At 46.5% G+C, this 18,317-nt stretch overlaps 1 protein-coding gene across 2 annotated transcripts in view; it reads left to right on the plus strand.

The window, feature by feature from the left end:
- The window catches only part of LOC128847233 (butyrophilin subfamily 1 member A1-like), a 41,342-nt gene that overhangs the window by 14,705 nt on the left and 8,320 nt on the right, over positions 1 to 18,317 (plus strand). For both annotated transcript variants that reach the window (XM_054046610.1, XM_054046611.1), the window contains exons 3-6: positions 2,511 to 2,858; positions 10,638 to 10,919; positions 11,339 to 11,458; positions 13,804 to 13,836. In XM_054046610.1, coding sequence (XP_053902585.1) covers positions 2,511 to 2,858; positions 10,638 to 10,919; positions 11,339 to 11,458; positions 13,804 to 13,836 — 783 coding nt within the window. The remainder of the gene's footprint in view (positions 1 to 2,510; positions 2,859 to 10,637; positions 10,920 to 11,338; positions 11,459 to 13,803; positions 13,837 to 18,317) is intronic.

The following is an 18,317-nucleotide window of genomic DNA, read 5'->3' on the forward strand; positions in this document are numbered from 1 at the left end:
CATCTTCTCTCTACCTTTTAGAATGAGCTACTACCTGTAGGATGATAATTTGCAACTTGTCTTACTTTAGATAGCTTCCTGTCACCCCTTTCTGCCTGTCTTGGTCATGTCAAGTTTTTATTTTCTCTCAGCCAAAATATCTGAAAGGCACGAGCAGCCCTCCTCTGCAAGGGAGAACATGCTCAAATACAGCTTCTTTTCCTCTACTTCCCTCCCCCAGTGAGGGTACCTATTTTCTTCCTTTTTCCAGTACCTTGGGGTTGTCTTGGACCGTTGATTCACCTTCCCCATTTCATATCCCATTACCTATGAAATAGTCTATTGGATGGAGCCACCTCTCCTCCATTTCTTTTGAAATCCACATTCACCCCTTATATCTCCTATTTTTGTTTTCTGTTTGGTATCTCCTTTACCTGTGTCCTCCCCAGTGGCCCTCTGAAAAGTCACCCAGCTATAATGTTACCCCTATTGACCTGTGTGACCAGCCAAAAATTCAGGGTCTCGTAGGTTGTCCCAGTTGGGAGGAGGAATTGGTGATGGAGTCAGGTACTTTCTTTGATGCAGATTTGTTTATTTACAAAGAATGTGCGAAGTCCTGTTTCCTTGAACACAGGGGGGAACCAAAATAACAAAAGACGGTGTCCTTGATCACAGGTCCAAGCTTTTTCACATGGCCTAAAGCTTCTCTCGAGGCTTCCCCCAGGGCCTCACACAGAGGCAGTGGGTATAAGAGGGCAGGGGAGGCTAAACCTCCCCAAACAGCCGACGCTCCACCCTCAGCCCCCACTCCCAGTCGTCCTCTTCCCCCGAGGCTCCACCTCTTCCTGTTCCTGCTCTGCTCACATGGGAGATTTGTGGGAGGGGGTGAGGAGGCGTGAGTGGTGAGCAGCCAGCCAGCCAGTCAGCAGGTGGGTGGGTGGGGGGCAGGGGTGATGTGAGCGGTGAACAGGGGGTCGGGCGGGGAAGGCAGCGAAGAGGTGAGAGCGGCAGGTGGGAGGGCGGGGGGCTGGGGGAGGGGGTGAAGAGGTGCAAGCAGCAGGCGGAGGGGCCAGGGGAGGGGGCAAAGAGGCATGCGAGTGGCCGGCGGGCAGGGTGGATGGTGGCGAAGAGGCGCGAGCGGCAGGTGCCTTGGGATGGGGGCTGAGTGGGGCCACAGGTGAAGTGTGGACACGGCTTCCAAGGGAAGAGGCTGAGTGGGGGTGGGCCTTGGGGCGGGGCCACAGTCCAGGCACACCCAACCTCCCCAAATGGAGGAGTCACACGCCGCCCATGGCCTCATACGGTGCTTCCAGGTTGCATCTGCCTGCCTTTCTTTCTGCTTCTCTCTGTGTGCCATGTCTCCTGCTTTTCTAACACACCCACCCAACCCCTGACCCACCTCTCTGGTCCAACAATACTCAGCAAAGCAATCCACCTACATATTTTTAATTTGTATATGCACTTGCATACTCCTCTGCCCAACGGGGAGCTGCTATGAGGGAGCCTAAGTGTTTTCTATGGCCATCCAAAATGCAACCACACCCACTTAGCCTAACCTACCACAATAATTATTCAGCCCAGCTTCTAATACATACAAGGTGGAAAGAAGGGGAATAGAGTTGAAATCAGACGTATAATGGAAGCCCATTATAAGTCATCGAAGGGCCCTGATTTTCATGGGGTGCCAATTAAGGCATCTAAAAACTGAAGCACCAATAACATCACTCGACAACATTTGGCCAAAATCTTGGCCATTAGTGTATAAATGTTATTTCAAGGAAGGGAGTTTTTTTAAATGAAAATTATCTATCAGGGTTGTTCACAAAGACACTGTTTGCATATGCAAATATTAGCTTTTTAAAGTACATAGATTTGGACCTTCAATATTGTGGACCTAAGCTTTTGGATGTAGAACTTTGAGTTAGAGGCTATTTTAGAAAATGTGGGTCTTAACATTATACTGGAAAATAGTCTGGCCAAATACTGCACACAGATAATAATACTGCTTAGCTCTTTTCATCTGCATATCTCAAAACTCGTACATAAAAAGGTCATTCTTACAAATGAAGAAATTGAGGCATAGAGAGGGGAAGTGTTTTGCCTGAGTTGCCACAAAAGCTAGTGACAGAAAGAGGGCTAGAACCCTGCATGCTAGGGTATATGGCTAGTACCCCATTCAGTGGGCCATGCAACCAACCAACTACACAATGCTCGTTCAAATCACTGAGGGTTATATGTGTATGCGTCTGAAGGCAAAATTTGATCTGCAATATTTTTCATCCATTTTTGTCATAAATTCCCATTTTAATTCTCCATTTGAATAATTTTCCATCAAATGCTAGCATTTCTCCTGAAAGCTAACAGGGAAGTGTATTGAAATTAACACAAAGTCAGGATCCATGAACAACCACAATGCACTGAAAAGCTGTAAGGGATATATTTTGTATATATTGTGCCTGACCAGGAAATTGAAATCCTATTCTCAGTTCTTCTCGAATTCAATTGCTTTTGTGTCCTGTTCCATTTAACAGCACACTTTTCAGTGATTGGACCCGATCACCCTATCACCGCTTCTGTAGGTGATGAAGTCATATTAGCCTGTCGCCTGTCACCCAGCATGAGTGCTAAGAACATGGAGGTGCGATGGTACCGGGCTCAGTTTTCTTCAGTTGTGCACCTGTACCGTGAAGGGAAGGATCAGTATACGGAGCAGATGTCAGAATATCGGGGAAGGACAGAGTTTCTGAAAGACGGCCTGGCTGACGGAAGAGTTGCCTTGAGGGTAGGCAATATCAGACTCTCTGATTCAGGGCTGTACAAGTGTTTCTTTCAATCGGAGTTCTCATATCAAGAAGCTGCATTGGAGCTACAGGTATCAGGTCAGTAAACTTGCTTTTTTACATTGCCTTCCCTAGAGGACAGCATTGTATCTCCTTTCATAAGCGCTGGCTTTTGGTTTTGCTGGTGGGTGCCCCGCCCCCTCCCCTCAGGCCCCACATCCACTCCGCCCCCAGGGCCCCGCTCCACCCCTCCCCCGAAGTCCCCTCCCCTGAGCGCCTCCTGACTGCCGCTCACTTCTTTCTGCCCCCTCCTGCCTTAAGGGAAGTGAGGGGGGGACGGGGCAGAGAGGAGCCTGTGCCTCAACTGCTGATTGGTGGCACAGCTGCTGAAGAGCTGATGGGGGTGCAGGGCCAGCCACTGAACAGCTGATTGGCAGCCAGCCCTAGCCCCGGGCAGGCCCATGGGTGCTGAGCACCCCCTATTTTTTCTCCATGGGTGCTTGAGCCCCTAAGCACCCACGGAGTCAGCGCCTTTGTCTCCTTTAAATGGCAATTCCAACACTTTCCTTACTGATGTCAGTTGTCATTTGCCAGCAGTGCTAAGTGTCTGAGATCTGAGGAGACACTTGAAAGTTTTGGTCTGTTGGTTTGTGCACTGCAGTTATATTTCTAAGCACTGATTGCCAGTCGAGAGGTGTGGAAAAGCTGTTTTTAATTCCCTCCCCTCCATATTTGTGGTTTTTGAGGAAAATATTGTATATTCATTTAAGGTGATACAAAATATCTGAAACCTATAATTGCATTCAGCTTTTTAAATCGCCTGCACCACTCTGTCTGGTGAAAACTACTTTCAGCTAACATGACAGGAGAAAGATTTATACACATTCATAGAATCATAGAAGATTAGGGTTGGAAGAGACCTCAGGAGATCATCTAGTCCAACCCCCCGCTCAAAGCAGGGTGATTTTCTTTGAAATTTTGGGGCTCAGTTGTCACTCGCCCTAACTCGACCATGCAGGGGAATGGCAGAGAGTAAGTGTGGCCATGTTAGATTTTCAGATACCCCAGCTTTAGCATGTGTGGGAGTGCAGGGACCAGATGCTCACCCACCAGACCAAATGCGTGATGAGTAAGCAAGGAAAAGTGCGTCATAAGTGCGTCATAAGCACAGCCATGTCTGCGGTCCTCTACCCCCATGTGCCCATCATCACAGCTGGCTAGGTACCCAGTGAGAGTACACTGCACCATGAGAACGGAATGTTTTTTCTCCTCCCAGTGCTACCTGGGATGTCTCTAAAATGCACAGTCTAGTCCTAAAGGATTATATAGAAAATAATCCAGTGGTTTTGTAACATGCAGTAATACACAGAGACGTGCTAGACTAGAAACAGTGTTTCTCAAATGCAGCCACTAGGGGCTTTTCTTGCAGCCTGCTGGGCTGTGATTGGGGTGGGGGTGGGGGGAAGAGTAGCCCCGCCCCCTCCCTGGTGCTCCTGGATGCACAGCCTTGGTGTTGGCGGTTCCAGCAAGGGCTGGTCCCTGCCCCCCTCTGGATACACCTGGGCACAATGCTGGAGGAGTAGGCAGCTGGTGAGTTTCGTACCGTCCCAGGGGCAGTGGGGATCAGACTTTGGGCTTCAGCCTGTGGGTGGCGGGGTGGCAGGCTCTGGCTGCATGGCATCGGGCTCCAGCCTCAGGCTCTGGCCGCGTGGCATTGAGCTCTGTCCCTTAGCCGCAGGGATTCAGGCTCCTGCCCCCTGCTGCCTCTCACAGCCACCCACCCACCCCCATCGCCTCTGGCCCCTGCTGCCTCCCCTGGCCTCCCATCCAGGGCTTAATTTGTCCCCAGACTTGCCGGGGCTGAATAAGTCTGCAGTGAAAAGTGATACCTGTGTGTTTGTTAATATCACTTTTCACAGCAGACTTACTAGCTAGCAATACATACATTACAATGATTTGGACGTTTCTATGTACATATTTCTTTGTTTTTCCTAAAGCTAATTAAGTATTTTAGAGAAAAAGCGTGAGTGCAGCCATCAGCGAGAGTCGGTGGCTGCACTCTGAGGCCACAAAATAATTTGCCTTGAGAACATCTAGACTAGTTTCTGTCCTGCTTTACTCCCCTCCTTGGATCTTGGGTCTGAGTATTGGAGAGTTCTTCCCCCGGTCTCCACAACGAGCCAGATGGTAAAGAGGGGGGTAGAGAGAGAGAAAGGAGGAGAATGAATAAATCCTTTGCTCTCCCCACACCCCTGTGTTTGGCCAGAGCAGCTGGCCAGGTGTGAAGACGGCAGTAAGATACACCCTTCCATGGGCTGCAGCAACTTATTTCTCCCATAAGAATAGCCATACAGATTCAGACCAATGCTTCATATAGTCCTGTAGCCTGTCTTCCGACAGTGGCTGGTGTCAGAATGAACAGAACAGGGCAATTACTGAGTGATCCATCCCCTGCCATCCAGTCCCAGCTTCTGCCAGTAAGAGGCTTAGGAACACCCAGAGCATGAGGTTGCGTCTCTGACCATCTTGGCTAATAGCCATTGATGGCCCTATCTTCCATGAAATTATCTAATTATTTTCTGAACCCAGTTATACTTTTGGCCTTCACAACATCCCCTGGCAATGAGTTCCACAGGTTGACTGTGCATTGTGGGAAGCAGTACTTCTTTTGTTTATTTTAAACCTGCTGCCTATTAATTTCATTGCGTGACTCCTGGTTTTTGTGTTGTGTGAAAGGGTAAATTTCACTTCCTTATTCACTTTCTCTACACCAGTCATGATTTTATAGGCCTCTATTATATCCCCCCTTTGGCATCTCTTTTTTAAGCTGAACAGTCCCAATCTTTTTAATCTCTCCTCATATGGAATCTGTTCCATACACCTCATCATTTTTGTTGCCCTTCTCTGAACCTTTTCCAATTTTAATACATCTTTTTTGAGATGGGGTGACCAGATCTTCACACAGTATTCAAGATGAGGGCGTATTATGGATTTATATTAGGGCTGTTGATTAATTGCAGTTAACTCATGTGATTAACTCAAAAAAATTAATTGCAATTCAAAAAATTAATTACAATTAATCACAGTTTAAACACAATGTTAAACAATAGAATTCCAACTGAAATTTATTAAATATTTGTGGGTGTTTTTCTACATTTTCAAATATATTGATTTTAATTACAACACATAATACAAAGCGTACAGTGCTCACTTTATATTATTTATTAGAAATATTTGCACTGTAAAAATTATAAACAAAAGAAATAGTATTTTTCAGTTCACCTCATACAAGTACTGTAGTGCAATCTCTTTATCATGAAAGTGCAACTTACACATGTAGATTCTTTTTTGTTACATAACTGCTCTCAGAAACAAAACAATGTAAAACTTTAGTGCCTACAAGTCCATTCAGTCCTACTTCTCGTTCAGCCAATCGCTAAGAAAAACAAGTTTTTTTACATTTACAGGAGATAATGCTGCCTGCTCCTTATTTAGAATGTCACCTGAAAGTGAGAACAGGCATTCGCATGGCACTGTTGTAGCTGGCATTGCAAGGTAATTGTGTACCAGATATGCTAAACATTCATATATCCCTTCATGTTTCGGCCACCATTCCAGAGGACATGCTTCCATGCTGATGACGCTCGTTAAAAAAATCTTGCATTAATGAAATTTGTGAATGAACTTCTTGGGGGAGAAGTGCATGTCTCTTGCTCTGTGTTACCCGCATTCTGACATATATTTCATATTATGGCAGTCTTGGATGATTACACAGCACATGTTGTTCGATTTAAGAACACTTTCACTGCAGATTTGACAAAATGCAAAGAAGGTACCAATGTGAGATTTCTAAAGATAGCTACAGCACTCGACTCAAGGTTTAAGAATGTGAAGTGCCTTCCAAAATCTGAGGCCTGGTCTACAATACGGGGTTAGGTCGAATTTAGCCACATTAGGTCGATTTAAAAATAACCACGTCCACACAACTATCCCCGTTCCGTCGACCTAAAGGGCTCTTAAAATTGACTTCTGTACTCCTCCCCAACGAGGGGAGTAGCCCTAAAATTGACCTTACTGGGTCGAATTTGGGGTAGTGCAGACGCAAATTGACGGTATTGGCCTCCAGGAGCTATCCCAGAGTGCTCCATTGTGACCACTCTGGACAGCACTTTGAACTCTGATGCACTAGCCAGGTACACAGAAAAAGCCCCGGGAACTTTTGAATTTCATTTCCTGTTTGGTCAGCGTGGCGAACTCAGCAGCACAGGTAACCATGCAGTCCCCCCAGAATCGTAGACCGTAGAATGATGTTTCTATGCTCCCCCTATCATCTCTGTCCCTGAGGTTATCGAAGATTAGAAGGCGAAAAAAACACACTGGCGATGACATGTTTTCTGAGCTCATGCAGTCCTCCTGCACTGATACGGCACAGCTTAATGCATGGAGGCATTCGGTGGCAGAGGCCAGGAAAGAATTAAATGAGTGCAAAGAGCAGAGGCAGGACGCGATGCTGAGGCTAATAGGGGAGCAAACGGACATGATGAAGCATCTGTTGGAGCTGTAGGAAAGCCAACAAGAGCACAGACCCCTGCTGCATCCCACCCTACACAGGCTACCTTGTCCATTATCTCATTTTTTTAAAAATTAAGAAAGATAGAATGCATGGTTTCAAAACAATAGTTACTTTATTTCGAAGGGGGGAGGGTGGTTGGCTTATAGGGAATTAAAATCAACAAGGGGTGCGGGTTTGCCTCTCTGATGCGCAGCGTGCCTTGCTGTGCTCTTCTAATCGCCCTGGTGTCTGGCTGCTCAAAATCACAGCAGCCTCCACAGTAGACTTGCCCACAACAGCAACGGTGATGGTGAGCTGAGTGGTATGGCATCTGCATGGGTAGGCACCAGGAAAAAAGGTGCAAAACGATTGTCTGCGGTTGCTTTCTCGGCGGGAGGGGCGACTGACGACATGTACCCAAAACCACCAGCGACAATGTTTTTGCCCCATCAGGCATTTGGAGCTTAACCCAGAATTCCAATGGGCAGCGGAGACTGCGGGATAACTACCCACAGTGCACCGCTCCATAAGTCGATGCTAGCCACGGTAGTGAGGACGCACTCCGCCGACTTAATGCGCTTAGTGTGGACATATGCGATCGACTGTATAAAATCAATTTCTAAATATTGACTTCTATAAAATTGACCTAATTTCGTAGTGTAGACATACCCTGAGAGGGATGAGATGTGGAGCATGCTTTCAGAAGTCTTAAAAGAGCAACACTCCGATGCGGAAACTACAGAACCTGAACCACCAAAAAAGAAAATCAACATTTTGCTGGTGGCATCTGACTCCGAGGATGAAAATAAACATGCATCCGTCCGCACTGCTTTGTATTGTTATTGAGCAGAACCTGTCATCAGAATGGATGCACGTCCCCTAGAATGGTGTTTGAAGCATGAAAGGACATATGAATCTGGCACTTAAATACCTTGCATTGCTAGCTACAAAAGCGCCATGTGAACTCCTGTTCTCACTTTCAGGTGACATTGTAAATAAGAAGTAGGCAGCATTATCTCTCGTAAATGTAAACAAATTTGTTTGTCTTAGTGATTGGCTGAACAAGAAGTAGGACTGAGTGGACTTGTAGGCTCTAACATTTTACATGGTTTTATTTTTGAGTGCAGTAATTTTTTGTATATAATTCTATATATGTAAGTTCAACTTTCATGATAAGGAGATTGCACAACAGTACTTGTATTAGGTGAATTGAAAATACTATTTCTTTTGTTTCTTTTTTACAGTGCAAATATTTGTAATCAAAAATAAAAATAAAGTGAGCACTGTACACTTTGTATTCTGCGTTGTAACTGAAATCAATATATTTGAAAACATCAAAAATATTTAAATAAATGGTATTCTATTATTGTTTAACAGCGTGATTAATTGTGCAATTAATCATGATTAATTTTTTTAATCACTTGACAGCCCTAATTTATATAGTGGCATTATGATAGTTTTTGTCTTATTATCTGTCCTTTTCCTAATGGTTCCTACCATTCTCCTAGCTGTTATGATTGTTGCTGCACATTGAGCAGATGTTTTCAGAGAACTCTCCACAGTGACTCCAAGATCTCTTTCTTGAGTGTTAACAGCTAATTTAGACCCCATCATTTTGTATGTATAGTTGAGATTATGTTTCCCAATGTGCATTACTTTGCATTTATCAACCCTGAATTTCACCTGCCATTTTGTTGCCCAGTGACCCAGTTTTGTGAAATCTCTTTGTAATTCTTCAGTGTCTGCTTTGGACTTAACTATCTTAAGTAATTTTGTATTATCTGCAAACTTTGCCACCTCACTGTTTACCCCTTTTTCCAGATCATTTATGAATATGTTGAATAGTACTGGCCCCAGTACAGATCCTTAGGGGACTCCACTATTTACCTCTCTCCACTGTGAAAACTGACCATTTATTCCTACCCTTTGTTTCCTATCTTTTAACCAGTTATAGATGCATGAGAAGACCTTCCCTTTTAGCCCATGATTGCCTACATTGCTTAAGAGCCTTTGGTGAGGGGCCTTGTCAAAGGCTTTCTGAAAGTCCACGTACATTATATCCACTGGATTACCCTTGTCCATGTTTGTTGATCCCCTCAAAGAATTCTAATAGATTGATGAGGCATGATTTCTGTTTACAAAAGCCGTGTTGATTCTTCCCCAACATATCATGCTCATCTATCTGTCTGATAATTCTGCTCTTTACTATAGTTTCAACCAATTGTCACCTAAAAAGAATGACTCGGGTGTGGGAATCTGCTGCACATCCTCTGCAGTGAAGACCAACCCAAACAATTTATTTAGCTTCTCTGCAATGGCCTTATCTTCCTTGAGTGCTCCTTTAGCATCTTGATTGTCCAGCAGCCCCACTGATTGTTTGGTCAACTTCCTGCTTTTGATGTAGTTTAAAAAAATGCTGCTCGTTTTTGTGTCTTTTGCTAGTTGCTCTTCAAATTCTTTTTTTTTTTTTTTGGCCTACCTAATTATGCTTTTACACTTGACTTGCCAGAGTTTACATTACTTTCTATTTTCCGCAGTAGGATTTAAGTTCCAATTTTTAAAGGATGCCTTTTTATCTCTAACTGCCACTTTTACTTTGTTGTTTAGCTATGGTAGCATTGTTTTGGTCCTCTTATTGTTTGTTTGTTTGTTTGTTTTAAATTTGGGGTCTAGATATAGTTTGAGCCTCTATTATGGTGTTTTTAGAAAGTTTCCATGCAGCTTGCAGGCATTTCACTCTTCTGATTGTTCCTTTTAATTTTTGTTTAACTAACTTCCTCATTTTTGTGTAGTTCTCCTTTCTGAATTTAAATGCTACTATGGTGGGCTTCTTTGGTATTTCGCCCCCCTACAAGGATGCTAAATTTAACTTCTATTACTGACGGTTCAGCTATATGCACCTCTTGGACCAGATCCTGTGCGCCGCTTAGGATTAAATCAAGAACTGCCTCTCCCCTTGTGTGTTCCAAGATTGGCTTCTCCAAGAAGCCGTCACTCAGTGATGTCTAGAAATTTTTATCTCTGCATGCCATCCTGAGAAGACATGTTCTCAATCAATATGTGGACAGTTGAAATCCCCTGTTATTATTGGGGTTTCTCTTTTTGTAGCCTCTCACTTCCCTCCCCACAGCAAAAGAGTAGTAAAGGGGTAATTGTGGATCTGAGTCATAATTCCTTTCGAGGTTGCTCCTTGAATTGACAAATGTGTCATCCCTTACTCAAGGTTGAGCCTAAAGGATCAGTCTAGCCCTCAATGCTCTGTTGCCAAATATGTTAAAAATTTAACCCAGAATATACAATTAATGCAGATTTACTTCATTCTCCAGTTTCAGGTACTAATCCCCTGATCTCTATTGAGGGTTACCAGGACGGAGGTATCCGAATGGTGTGTCAATCGGGTGGATGGTATCCAGAGCCTCAGTCGTTGTGGAAGGAACTCCAAGGACAGCCTCTTCCATCATTGCCTGCAAAATACTTCCGTGATGAAAACGGCCTGTTTCAGACTGAATCAGTACTTATTGTAAGAGAAAATTCCAACCGGAATCTGACCTGCATAATCAGAAACAACATCCTGAACCAAGAAGAAGAATCAAGCATTTATATAGCAGGTCAGTTCATACATCTGTTGATATGAAATCTGGTTCGATAACCTGTTTGTCCTACATCAGTGGTCTTCAATCTGTTGTCCATGGACCCCTGGGATTAGGCAGACTGTGTCTAAGATTTCCTCCATTTGAAATTTTTTAGGGGTTCGCAAATGAAAAAAGGTTGGCCTACATGCATTTCAGGACTAGTCTGCTTGTGTAAATAAAGTCAATTACACTGAGAATATGTCCTGACTTCATGACACTGGTTTTCCTCTTCTGGAAACTGATGAGCAACGCCCAGATATTTGCTACCACTCGACAGAGGGTTGACACTGGCGTTAGAAATGAGATTCTGATATGGGGGGTGGGGGTAAGAGAGACAATAACAAGGTAAATAATAAAAATTCATAATAAATTAATAATATGCATTTGTTTTTCAGATTCTTTTTTCCCGAAGATCTCCCACGTGACAGTGATTCTCCTGTCACTAAACCTGTTGGTTTGGGGTTTTTTCATTCCTTTGCCTATTTACTATTTATGGAAGCAATACAAAGAAAAAGGTAATACATGGGAAAAAAAGGGGACAGTACAGACAGAGCTGTCCTATGGACGGACCGGGGCAACAGCTTTGGTGGGCCCTGTGCTTCAGGATGTGGAGTCCACAGCGGCCTCGGGGGGTTAGCAGGGAGCCTGGCGCCAGCAACAGCAAGTGACCCCAGTCCCAGCCCGCTCCGCTCAGCCCTCCCCACCATCACTTGGGGGGGGGGCTTGGGGGAAAGGGGTGGAGTGGGGCGGGGGTTGTCCCAGGCCCCGCACCCCCCTGGGGACAGTCCTGAGTACAGATGTAATCAGAGATATTTTTAAAATGAGAGAGGGTGGTGTATAGAAGGATTAATAGAGGATTTCCATTCAATGTTCAACTTTCCTTGGGGTTCTCTTGTGCTTCCTATGCACAGCCACATGTTGACTTTTGGACAATAGTTACACCGTGTAATGATCTAATTGTAGGCAGGTTATTTAGAAACTCTGTCCCTTTGTAAATCAAGTATGGAAGAGAGACAGAGCCTTCAGATACTTAAAATCTTCCCTCTGGAAGAGTAATCTTGACACTCTGTCAGGGGAGGCAAATTATGGCCCTCAGCGCATAGGCACCGACTCCGTGGGTGCTCCAGGGCTGCAGCACCCACCGAAAAAAAATTAGTGGGTGCTTAGCACCCATCAGCAGCTAGCTCCCCCCTCCTCTCCAGCACCTTCCATCCACCAGCGGCCCTGCTGATCAACTCCTCCCCTCCCCCCTCCTTCCCTCCCAGTGCCTCCCGCCTGCCGCGATCAGCTGTTCTGCGGCATACAGGAGGCACTGTGGGAGGGAGGGGGAGGAGCGGGGATGGGGTGGAGGCTTGAGAGAAGAGGTGGGGTGGGGCTCAGGGCAGAGTGGGGGCAGAAGTGGGGGTTTGGAGGAAGGGGTCGGGTGGGGATGGGGCCTGGGATGGAACAGGGGGTTGAGCACCCCCGGGGCCCGGAGGAAGCTGGTGCCTGTGGCCGGGGTGCCTGCCAAGGCTTGGGACTTCAGCCCTGCAGGAAGCACCTGCTGGGGCTTCTGCCCTGTGGGAGATGCCTGCTGGGGCTTGGGCTGAAGCCCCCCTACCAGGGCCATCCCTACCCATACGCAAAGTACGCAGCTGTGTAGGGCACCAGGAAATTTGGGGCACCACATTTCCTGGTGCCCTGTGTGCTGCTCCAGCTCCTGCTCTGCCTCCTCCCCATGGCCCATGCCCCTGCTCCGCCCAGCGCCGCCCCCACTCCACCCCTTCCCCAAAGCCCCCACCTTGCTCCGCCCCAGCCCCGCCCCCACTCCACCTCTTCCTGCCCAAGCGGCACCCCCACTCCCCTGAGGACTGCTGCAAGGATCAGGGCCTGCACTCACCGCGTAGTAGGTGGAGCGACCTGGTCCCAGCTGTGCTGCCTGTGAGTGCAGGGGGGCGGTTCTCTCCTTGCCCCCCAAGTCTGGGAGCCAGGGGAGCAGAGTGGAGTGGGCTGGGGTGCGGTTTCCCTTCTACCTCCCAACCCCTCCCCGTGGAGGCCTGGGTCCAGCTCTCCCTCCCCCATGGAGGCCCGGGGCCCCACACAGCTGCCCTGTGAGGGGCTGGGCACCAAAATGGCTAGGGACGGCCCTCCTCCCTGTTGTGCAGAAGCCCCAGCCCCACTACCCTGCTGCAGGGCAGAAATCCCAAGCTCCCCTCCCAGTCTGTAGGCAGAGAAGGGGGGCGGGGGTTCCGCGAGTGACACTTTAACTGTAAAAGAGCTGCATGCGGCTCATGAGCCACGGTTTGGCCACCCCTGCCGTATGTGAATGAGAACTCCTACAAATTCAGTATATTACAAAATACAATACAATTAAGACAAGTTAAAATACAATGCAATGAAGAAACATTATGCAATTCTCTGTGTCAGAAGATGACGTGAAAAAAAAATCATTTCAGCTTAACAGTTTCATTATGAAATGGCAATAGTACAAAAATCATTTTTATACTATTAGAATGTCTTCTTTTTTTTGGCATAGTAATGAGAACTGCAAGATTCAGGCAAAAGATATAATTCTGCTTCTTTTGTCTAGAGTGAATTGCACATAGTGAAACAAAGCTGAATGCTGTTTCTTGGTATGCAAAACAATCCAAACCTACATCTACTTACTGTGCGATTAAAAAAAACCAAAACGGTTTCAACTTTTTTTTGGTTTCTGATTAATTGTAAATTACCTTCCACATCCTGTACACCTGTTTGTTTGTTTTTCAATTACCGCTGTTTCTATCACAATTATAGCAAAATTACAATAAATATCAGTTGAAATGTCACCATAAATGTGAAAGGATGACATCTAACATATCTGATCTTTTCCTTCCACTAGATTCTCTGCACTCTAAATTGAAAGTCTTTGAAGGTAAGTTTATGGGTTGTATGGAGCAAGTGAGCTAGCTGATATAAGTAGTCCATGAAATAAGGTAAGTCAAGAAAAGAGCATTTATTATCATGTATGTGTAGTCCCTCCCATGAGGTGTGGCTTAAGCCTCTTCCCTTTTTTTCTCTATCTGGTGCTTGCTATCGTTAATATTGAGAGTTTACATATGCACAGGCATTGGCTCTGACTTTAATTTTTCCCCCGGGGTGCGAAACCCCCATTTCACCCCGAGGCCCCATCCCCACTCTGCCTCTTCACCTGAGGCCCTGCCCTCGCTCCGTCTCGTCCTGCCTCCTCCCTGCCCCCTCCGTTGAGGCCCCGCCCTGGCTCTGCCTCTTCCTGCCCCTGCTCCAACCCAGGCCCCTGCTGCTTGCTGCTCTCCCCGCTCCCCCACGTACCTCCTCCAGCCGCCAAACAGCTGTGGCTGGTGGGTGCTGAGCACCCACTATTTTTTTTCCATGGGTGCTCCGGGAGCACCCATAGAGTCAGCATATATGTACACAGGGGTGCTGTCCCTTGAGAAAATTAGTACAATTACTGCTAGCTGGCAAGGAATGTAAAGCCCAGTACACAGGGGACAACAAGGCAAACAAAACAAACTTAGCAAGATAACAACACAGCGAAAATAAGAGCATAACAGAGGGGGGGACATTATTGGGAACGGGAAAAATAGGATGTGGGGAAGGAAGGGGTTAAGTTTAACTAATACTTAATAAACATTGATAAACAAACCTTTTCCTTGCCCCTGAGCACTCACAAAGTCCTCCAGACCCCAGCTTCCACCCTCAAGTATCAGGGGGTAGCCGTGTTCGTCTGTATCCACAAAAACAACGAGGAGTCCAGTGACACCTTAAAGACTAACAGATTTATTTGGGCATAAGCTTTCATGAATAAAAACCCCACTTCAGATGCATGGAGTGAAAATTATAGATACAGGCATAAATATACTGACACATGAAGAGAAGGGAGTTATCTTACAAGTGTCAGGTTTCAGAGTAGCAGCCGTGTTAGTCTGTATCCGCAAAAAGAAGAACAACAATAAGACGATAAACAATAAAAAATAAACAACAATAAGACAACTCCCACCTGTTTATGCTCTCTGTATGTGTGTATATATATCTCCTCAATATATGTTCCATTCTATATGCATCCGAAGAAGTGGGCTGTAGTCCACGAAAGCTTATGCTCTAATAAATCTGTTAGTCTCTAAGGTGCCACAAGTACTCCTGTTCTTCTTTTTATCTTACAAGTGGAGAACCAGTGTTGACAAGGCCAAGTCAGTCAGGGTGGATGTGGTCCACTCCCAATAACTGATGAGGAGCTGTCAATACCAAGAGAGGGGAAATTGCTTTTGTAGTGATCCAGCCACTCCCAGTCCCTATTCAAGCCCAAATTAATGGTATTAAATTTGCAAATGAATTGTAGCTCTGCAGTTTCTCTTTGAAGGCTATTTTTGAAGTTTTTTTGTTGAAGAATTGCTACTTTTAAATCTGTTATAGAATGTCCAAGGAGATTGACGTGTTCTCCTACTGGCCTTTGTGTGTTACCATTCCTGATGTCTGATTTGTGTCAATTTATTCTTTTACATAGAGACTGTCCGGTTTTGCCAATGTACATGGCAGAGGGACATTGCTGACACATGATGGCATTTATCACATTAATAGATGTGCAGGTGAATGATCCCCTGATGGTGTGGCTGATGTGGTTGGGTCTTCTGATGGTGTTGCTAGAGTAGATATGGGGACAGAGTAGGCAATGGGGTTTGTTACAGAGATTGGTTCCTGGGTTAGTGTTTCTGTGGTGTGGTGTATAATTGCTGATGAGTATTTGCTTCAGGTTGGGGGGCTGTCTGTAAGCGAGGACTGGCCTGCCTCCCATGGTCTGTGAGAGTGAGGGATTGTTTTCCAGGATAGGTTGTAGATTGTTGATGTGCTGGAGAGGTTTTAGCTGGGGGCTGTACATGATGGCCAGTGGTGTTCTGTTATTTTCCTTGTTGGGCCTGTCCTATATTAGGTGACTTCTGTGTACCCATCTCGCTCTGTCAATGTTTCCTCACTTCCCAGGTGGGTATTGTAGTTTTAAGAATGCTTGATAAAGATCTTGTAGGTGTTTGTCTCTGTCTGAGGGATTGGATCAAATTTGGTTGTAACTTAGGGCTTGGCTGTAAACAATGGATCGTGTGATGTGTCCTAGATGGAAGCTGGAGGCATGTAGGTACGTATAGCGGTCAGTAGGTTTCCGGTATAGGGTGGTGTTTATGTGACCATCACTTATTTGCACTGTAGTGTCCAGGAAGTGGATCTCTCGTGTGGACTGGTCCAGGCTGAGGTTGATGATGGGGTGGAAATTGTTGAAATCCAGGTGGAATTCTTCAAGGGCCTCCTTCCCATGGGTCCATATGATGAAGATATCATCAATGTAGTGTAAGTAGAGGAGGGGTGCTAGGGGACGAGAGCTGAGGAAGCATTGTTCTAAGTCAAACATAAAAATGATGGCATACTGTGGGGCCAGGCAGACCCATAGCAGTGCTGCTGACTTGAAGGTATAAGTTGTCCCCAAATCTGAAATGGTTGTGGGTGAGGACAAAGTAACAAAGTTCAGCCACCAGGTGTGCAGTGGCCTCATCAGGGATGCTGTTCCTGACAGCTTGTAGTCCATCCTCGTGTGAAATATTGATGTAAAGTGCTTCTACATCCATGGTGGCCAGGATGGTGTTTTCAGGAAGATCACCAATGCATTGTAGTTTCCTCAGGAAGTCGGTGGTGTCTCAAAGATAGCTAGGAGTGCTGGTAGTGTAGGGTCTGAGGAGAGAGTCCAAATAATCCTGCTGTAAGAGTGCCAATGCCTGAGATGATGGGGCGCCCAGGGTTTCCAGGTTTATGGATCTTGGGTAGCAGATAGAATATCCCTGGTCGGGGCTCTAGGGGTGTGTCTGTGTAGATTTGTTCCTGTGCTACAGCAGGGAGTTTCTTGAGCAGATGGTGTAGTTTCTTTTGGTACTCCTCAGTGGGATCGGAGCATAGTGGCCTGTAGAATGTGGTGTTGGAGAGTTGCCTGGCAGCCTCCTGTTCATAATTCGACCTCTTCATGATGACTACAGCACTTCCTTTGTCAGCCCCTTTGATGATAATGTCAGAGTTGTTTCTGAGGCTGTGGATGGCCTTGCGTTCTGTACGCCTGAGGTTATGGGACAAGTGATGTTGTTTGTTCACAATTTCAGCCTGTGCACATCTATGGAAGCACCTTATGTAGAGGTCCAGTCTGTCATTTCGACCGTCAGGAGGAGTCCAAGCAGACTTCTTTTTCTTCTTGTAGTGTTGGTAAGAGGGTTCCTGTGGGTCAGTGCACTGTTCAGTGATGTGTTGACTCAAGGAATATTTTCGAAGACGGTGAAAGTAGGCTTCCAGATCACCGCAGAACTGTATCGTGTCCGTGGGGTTGGTGGGGCAGAAAGAGAGTTCCTGAGATAGGACAGACTCTTCCGCTGGGTTAAGTGTGTGGTTGGATAGATTAACAGCTCCCACCCTGGCACCTTCCCAGCACTGCAGGCTGAGGTTGGGTGTCCCAAGATGGAGTGTTGCAGTGCTGGAGTATTGTCCAGCTTAAATAAAAGTTCCCTTAGTTTATCTTCACCCCTGGGTGGGGCAGGGTCCTCTCCTGATGCCAACCAGGCGCAGGTATTCTCTCCATCTGGAATTCTCCCGGAGTCTCGGCCGTCTCTCTGGAGCTGACGCTGGGTTGGATCTCTCTCTGCTGGATGCCAGTCACTGCAGTGCTGGGAATGCCTTATCCATGCAGCTAGATCTCACAGAGGAGCAGGGACTCCATCGGGGGGACTGGGAGTTTAGCAGGAGCTCTCTGAGCTGCACTGTCTCTCTCCCAGCTTCCTTCCAAACCCAAAGCTGAAATGGTCCTAAACTCTGTGTGTAAACTTAAGTCAGGCTGTCCCCAGGCCAGGGGCTGTGTGGCACTGGCATCACTGGGCCAGTGGACTGCACGTCCTGATCATCCTATGCAGATGGTGACTATATTTCCCAAAGTGAAAACAGGACACCACATGGGGCTAGCCCAAACCCTCTCTCCTCCCCCGCAGGGCTGGCCCAAACTGCTCACCCGACGCCCCCTCCCCACACAGGGCTGGCCTGTACCACTCGCCCAAACCCTGCCCTGCCTCCCCGGGTGGGGCTGGTGTCACTGCTCACCCAAGCCCTGCCTCCCCCCTGCATGGGGCTGGCATCACCACTCCCCCCTTGTTGCTCCCCACCCCACTTTTTTGACAAAAGAGAGCGTTTGTTCTGTGTGCTCTTGCCAACTGAGCAAATGGGACAAGTTCCCACTTTTGCCAAAAAAGTTGGGACGGCAGGGACAGGGCTTAAAAAAGGGACTGTCCTGGCCAAAACAAGACATATGGTCATCCTACCCATGCAGATGCCTTGCTACTGGCCTCAACATGGGTTTCAGTC

Source organism: Malaclemys terrapin, chromosome 13 (genome assembly GCF_027887155.1).
Source record: "Malaclemys terrapin pileata isolate rMalTer1 chromosome 13, rMalTer1.hap1, whole genome shotgun sequence".
In the NCBI taxonomy this organism is placed as follows: domain Eukaryota; kingdom Metazoa; phylum Chordata; order Testudines; family Emydidae; genus Malaclemys; species Malaclemys terrapin.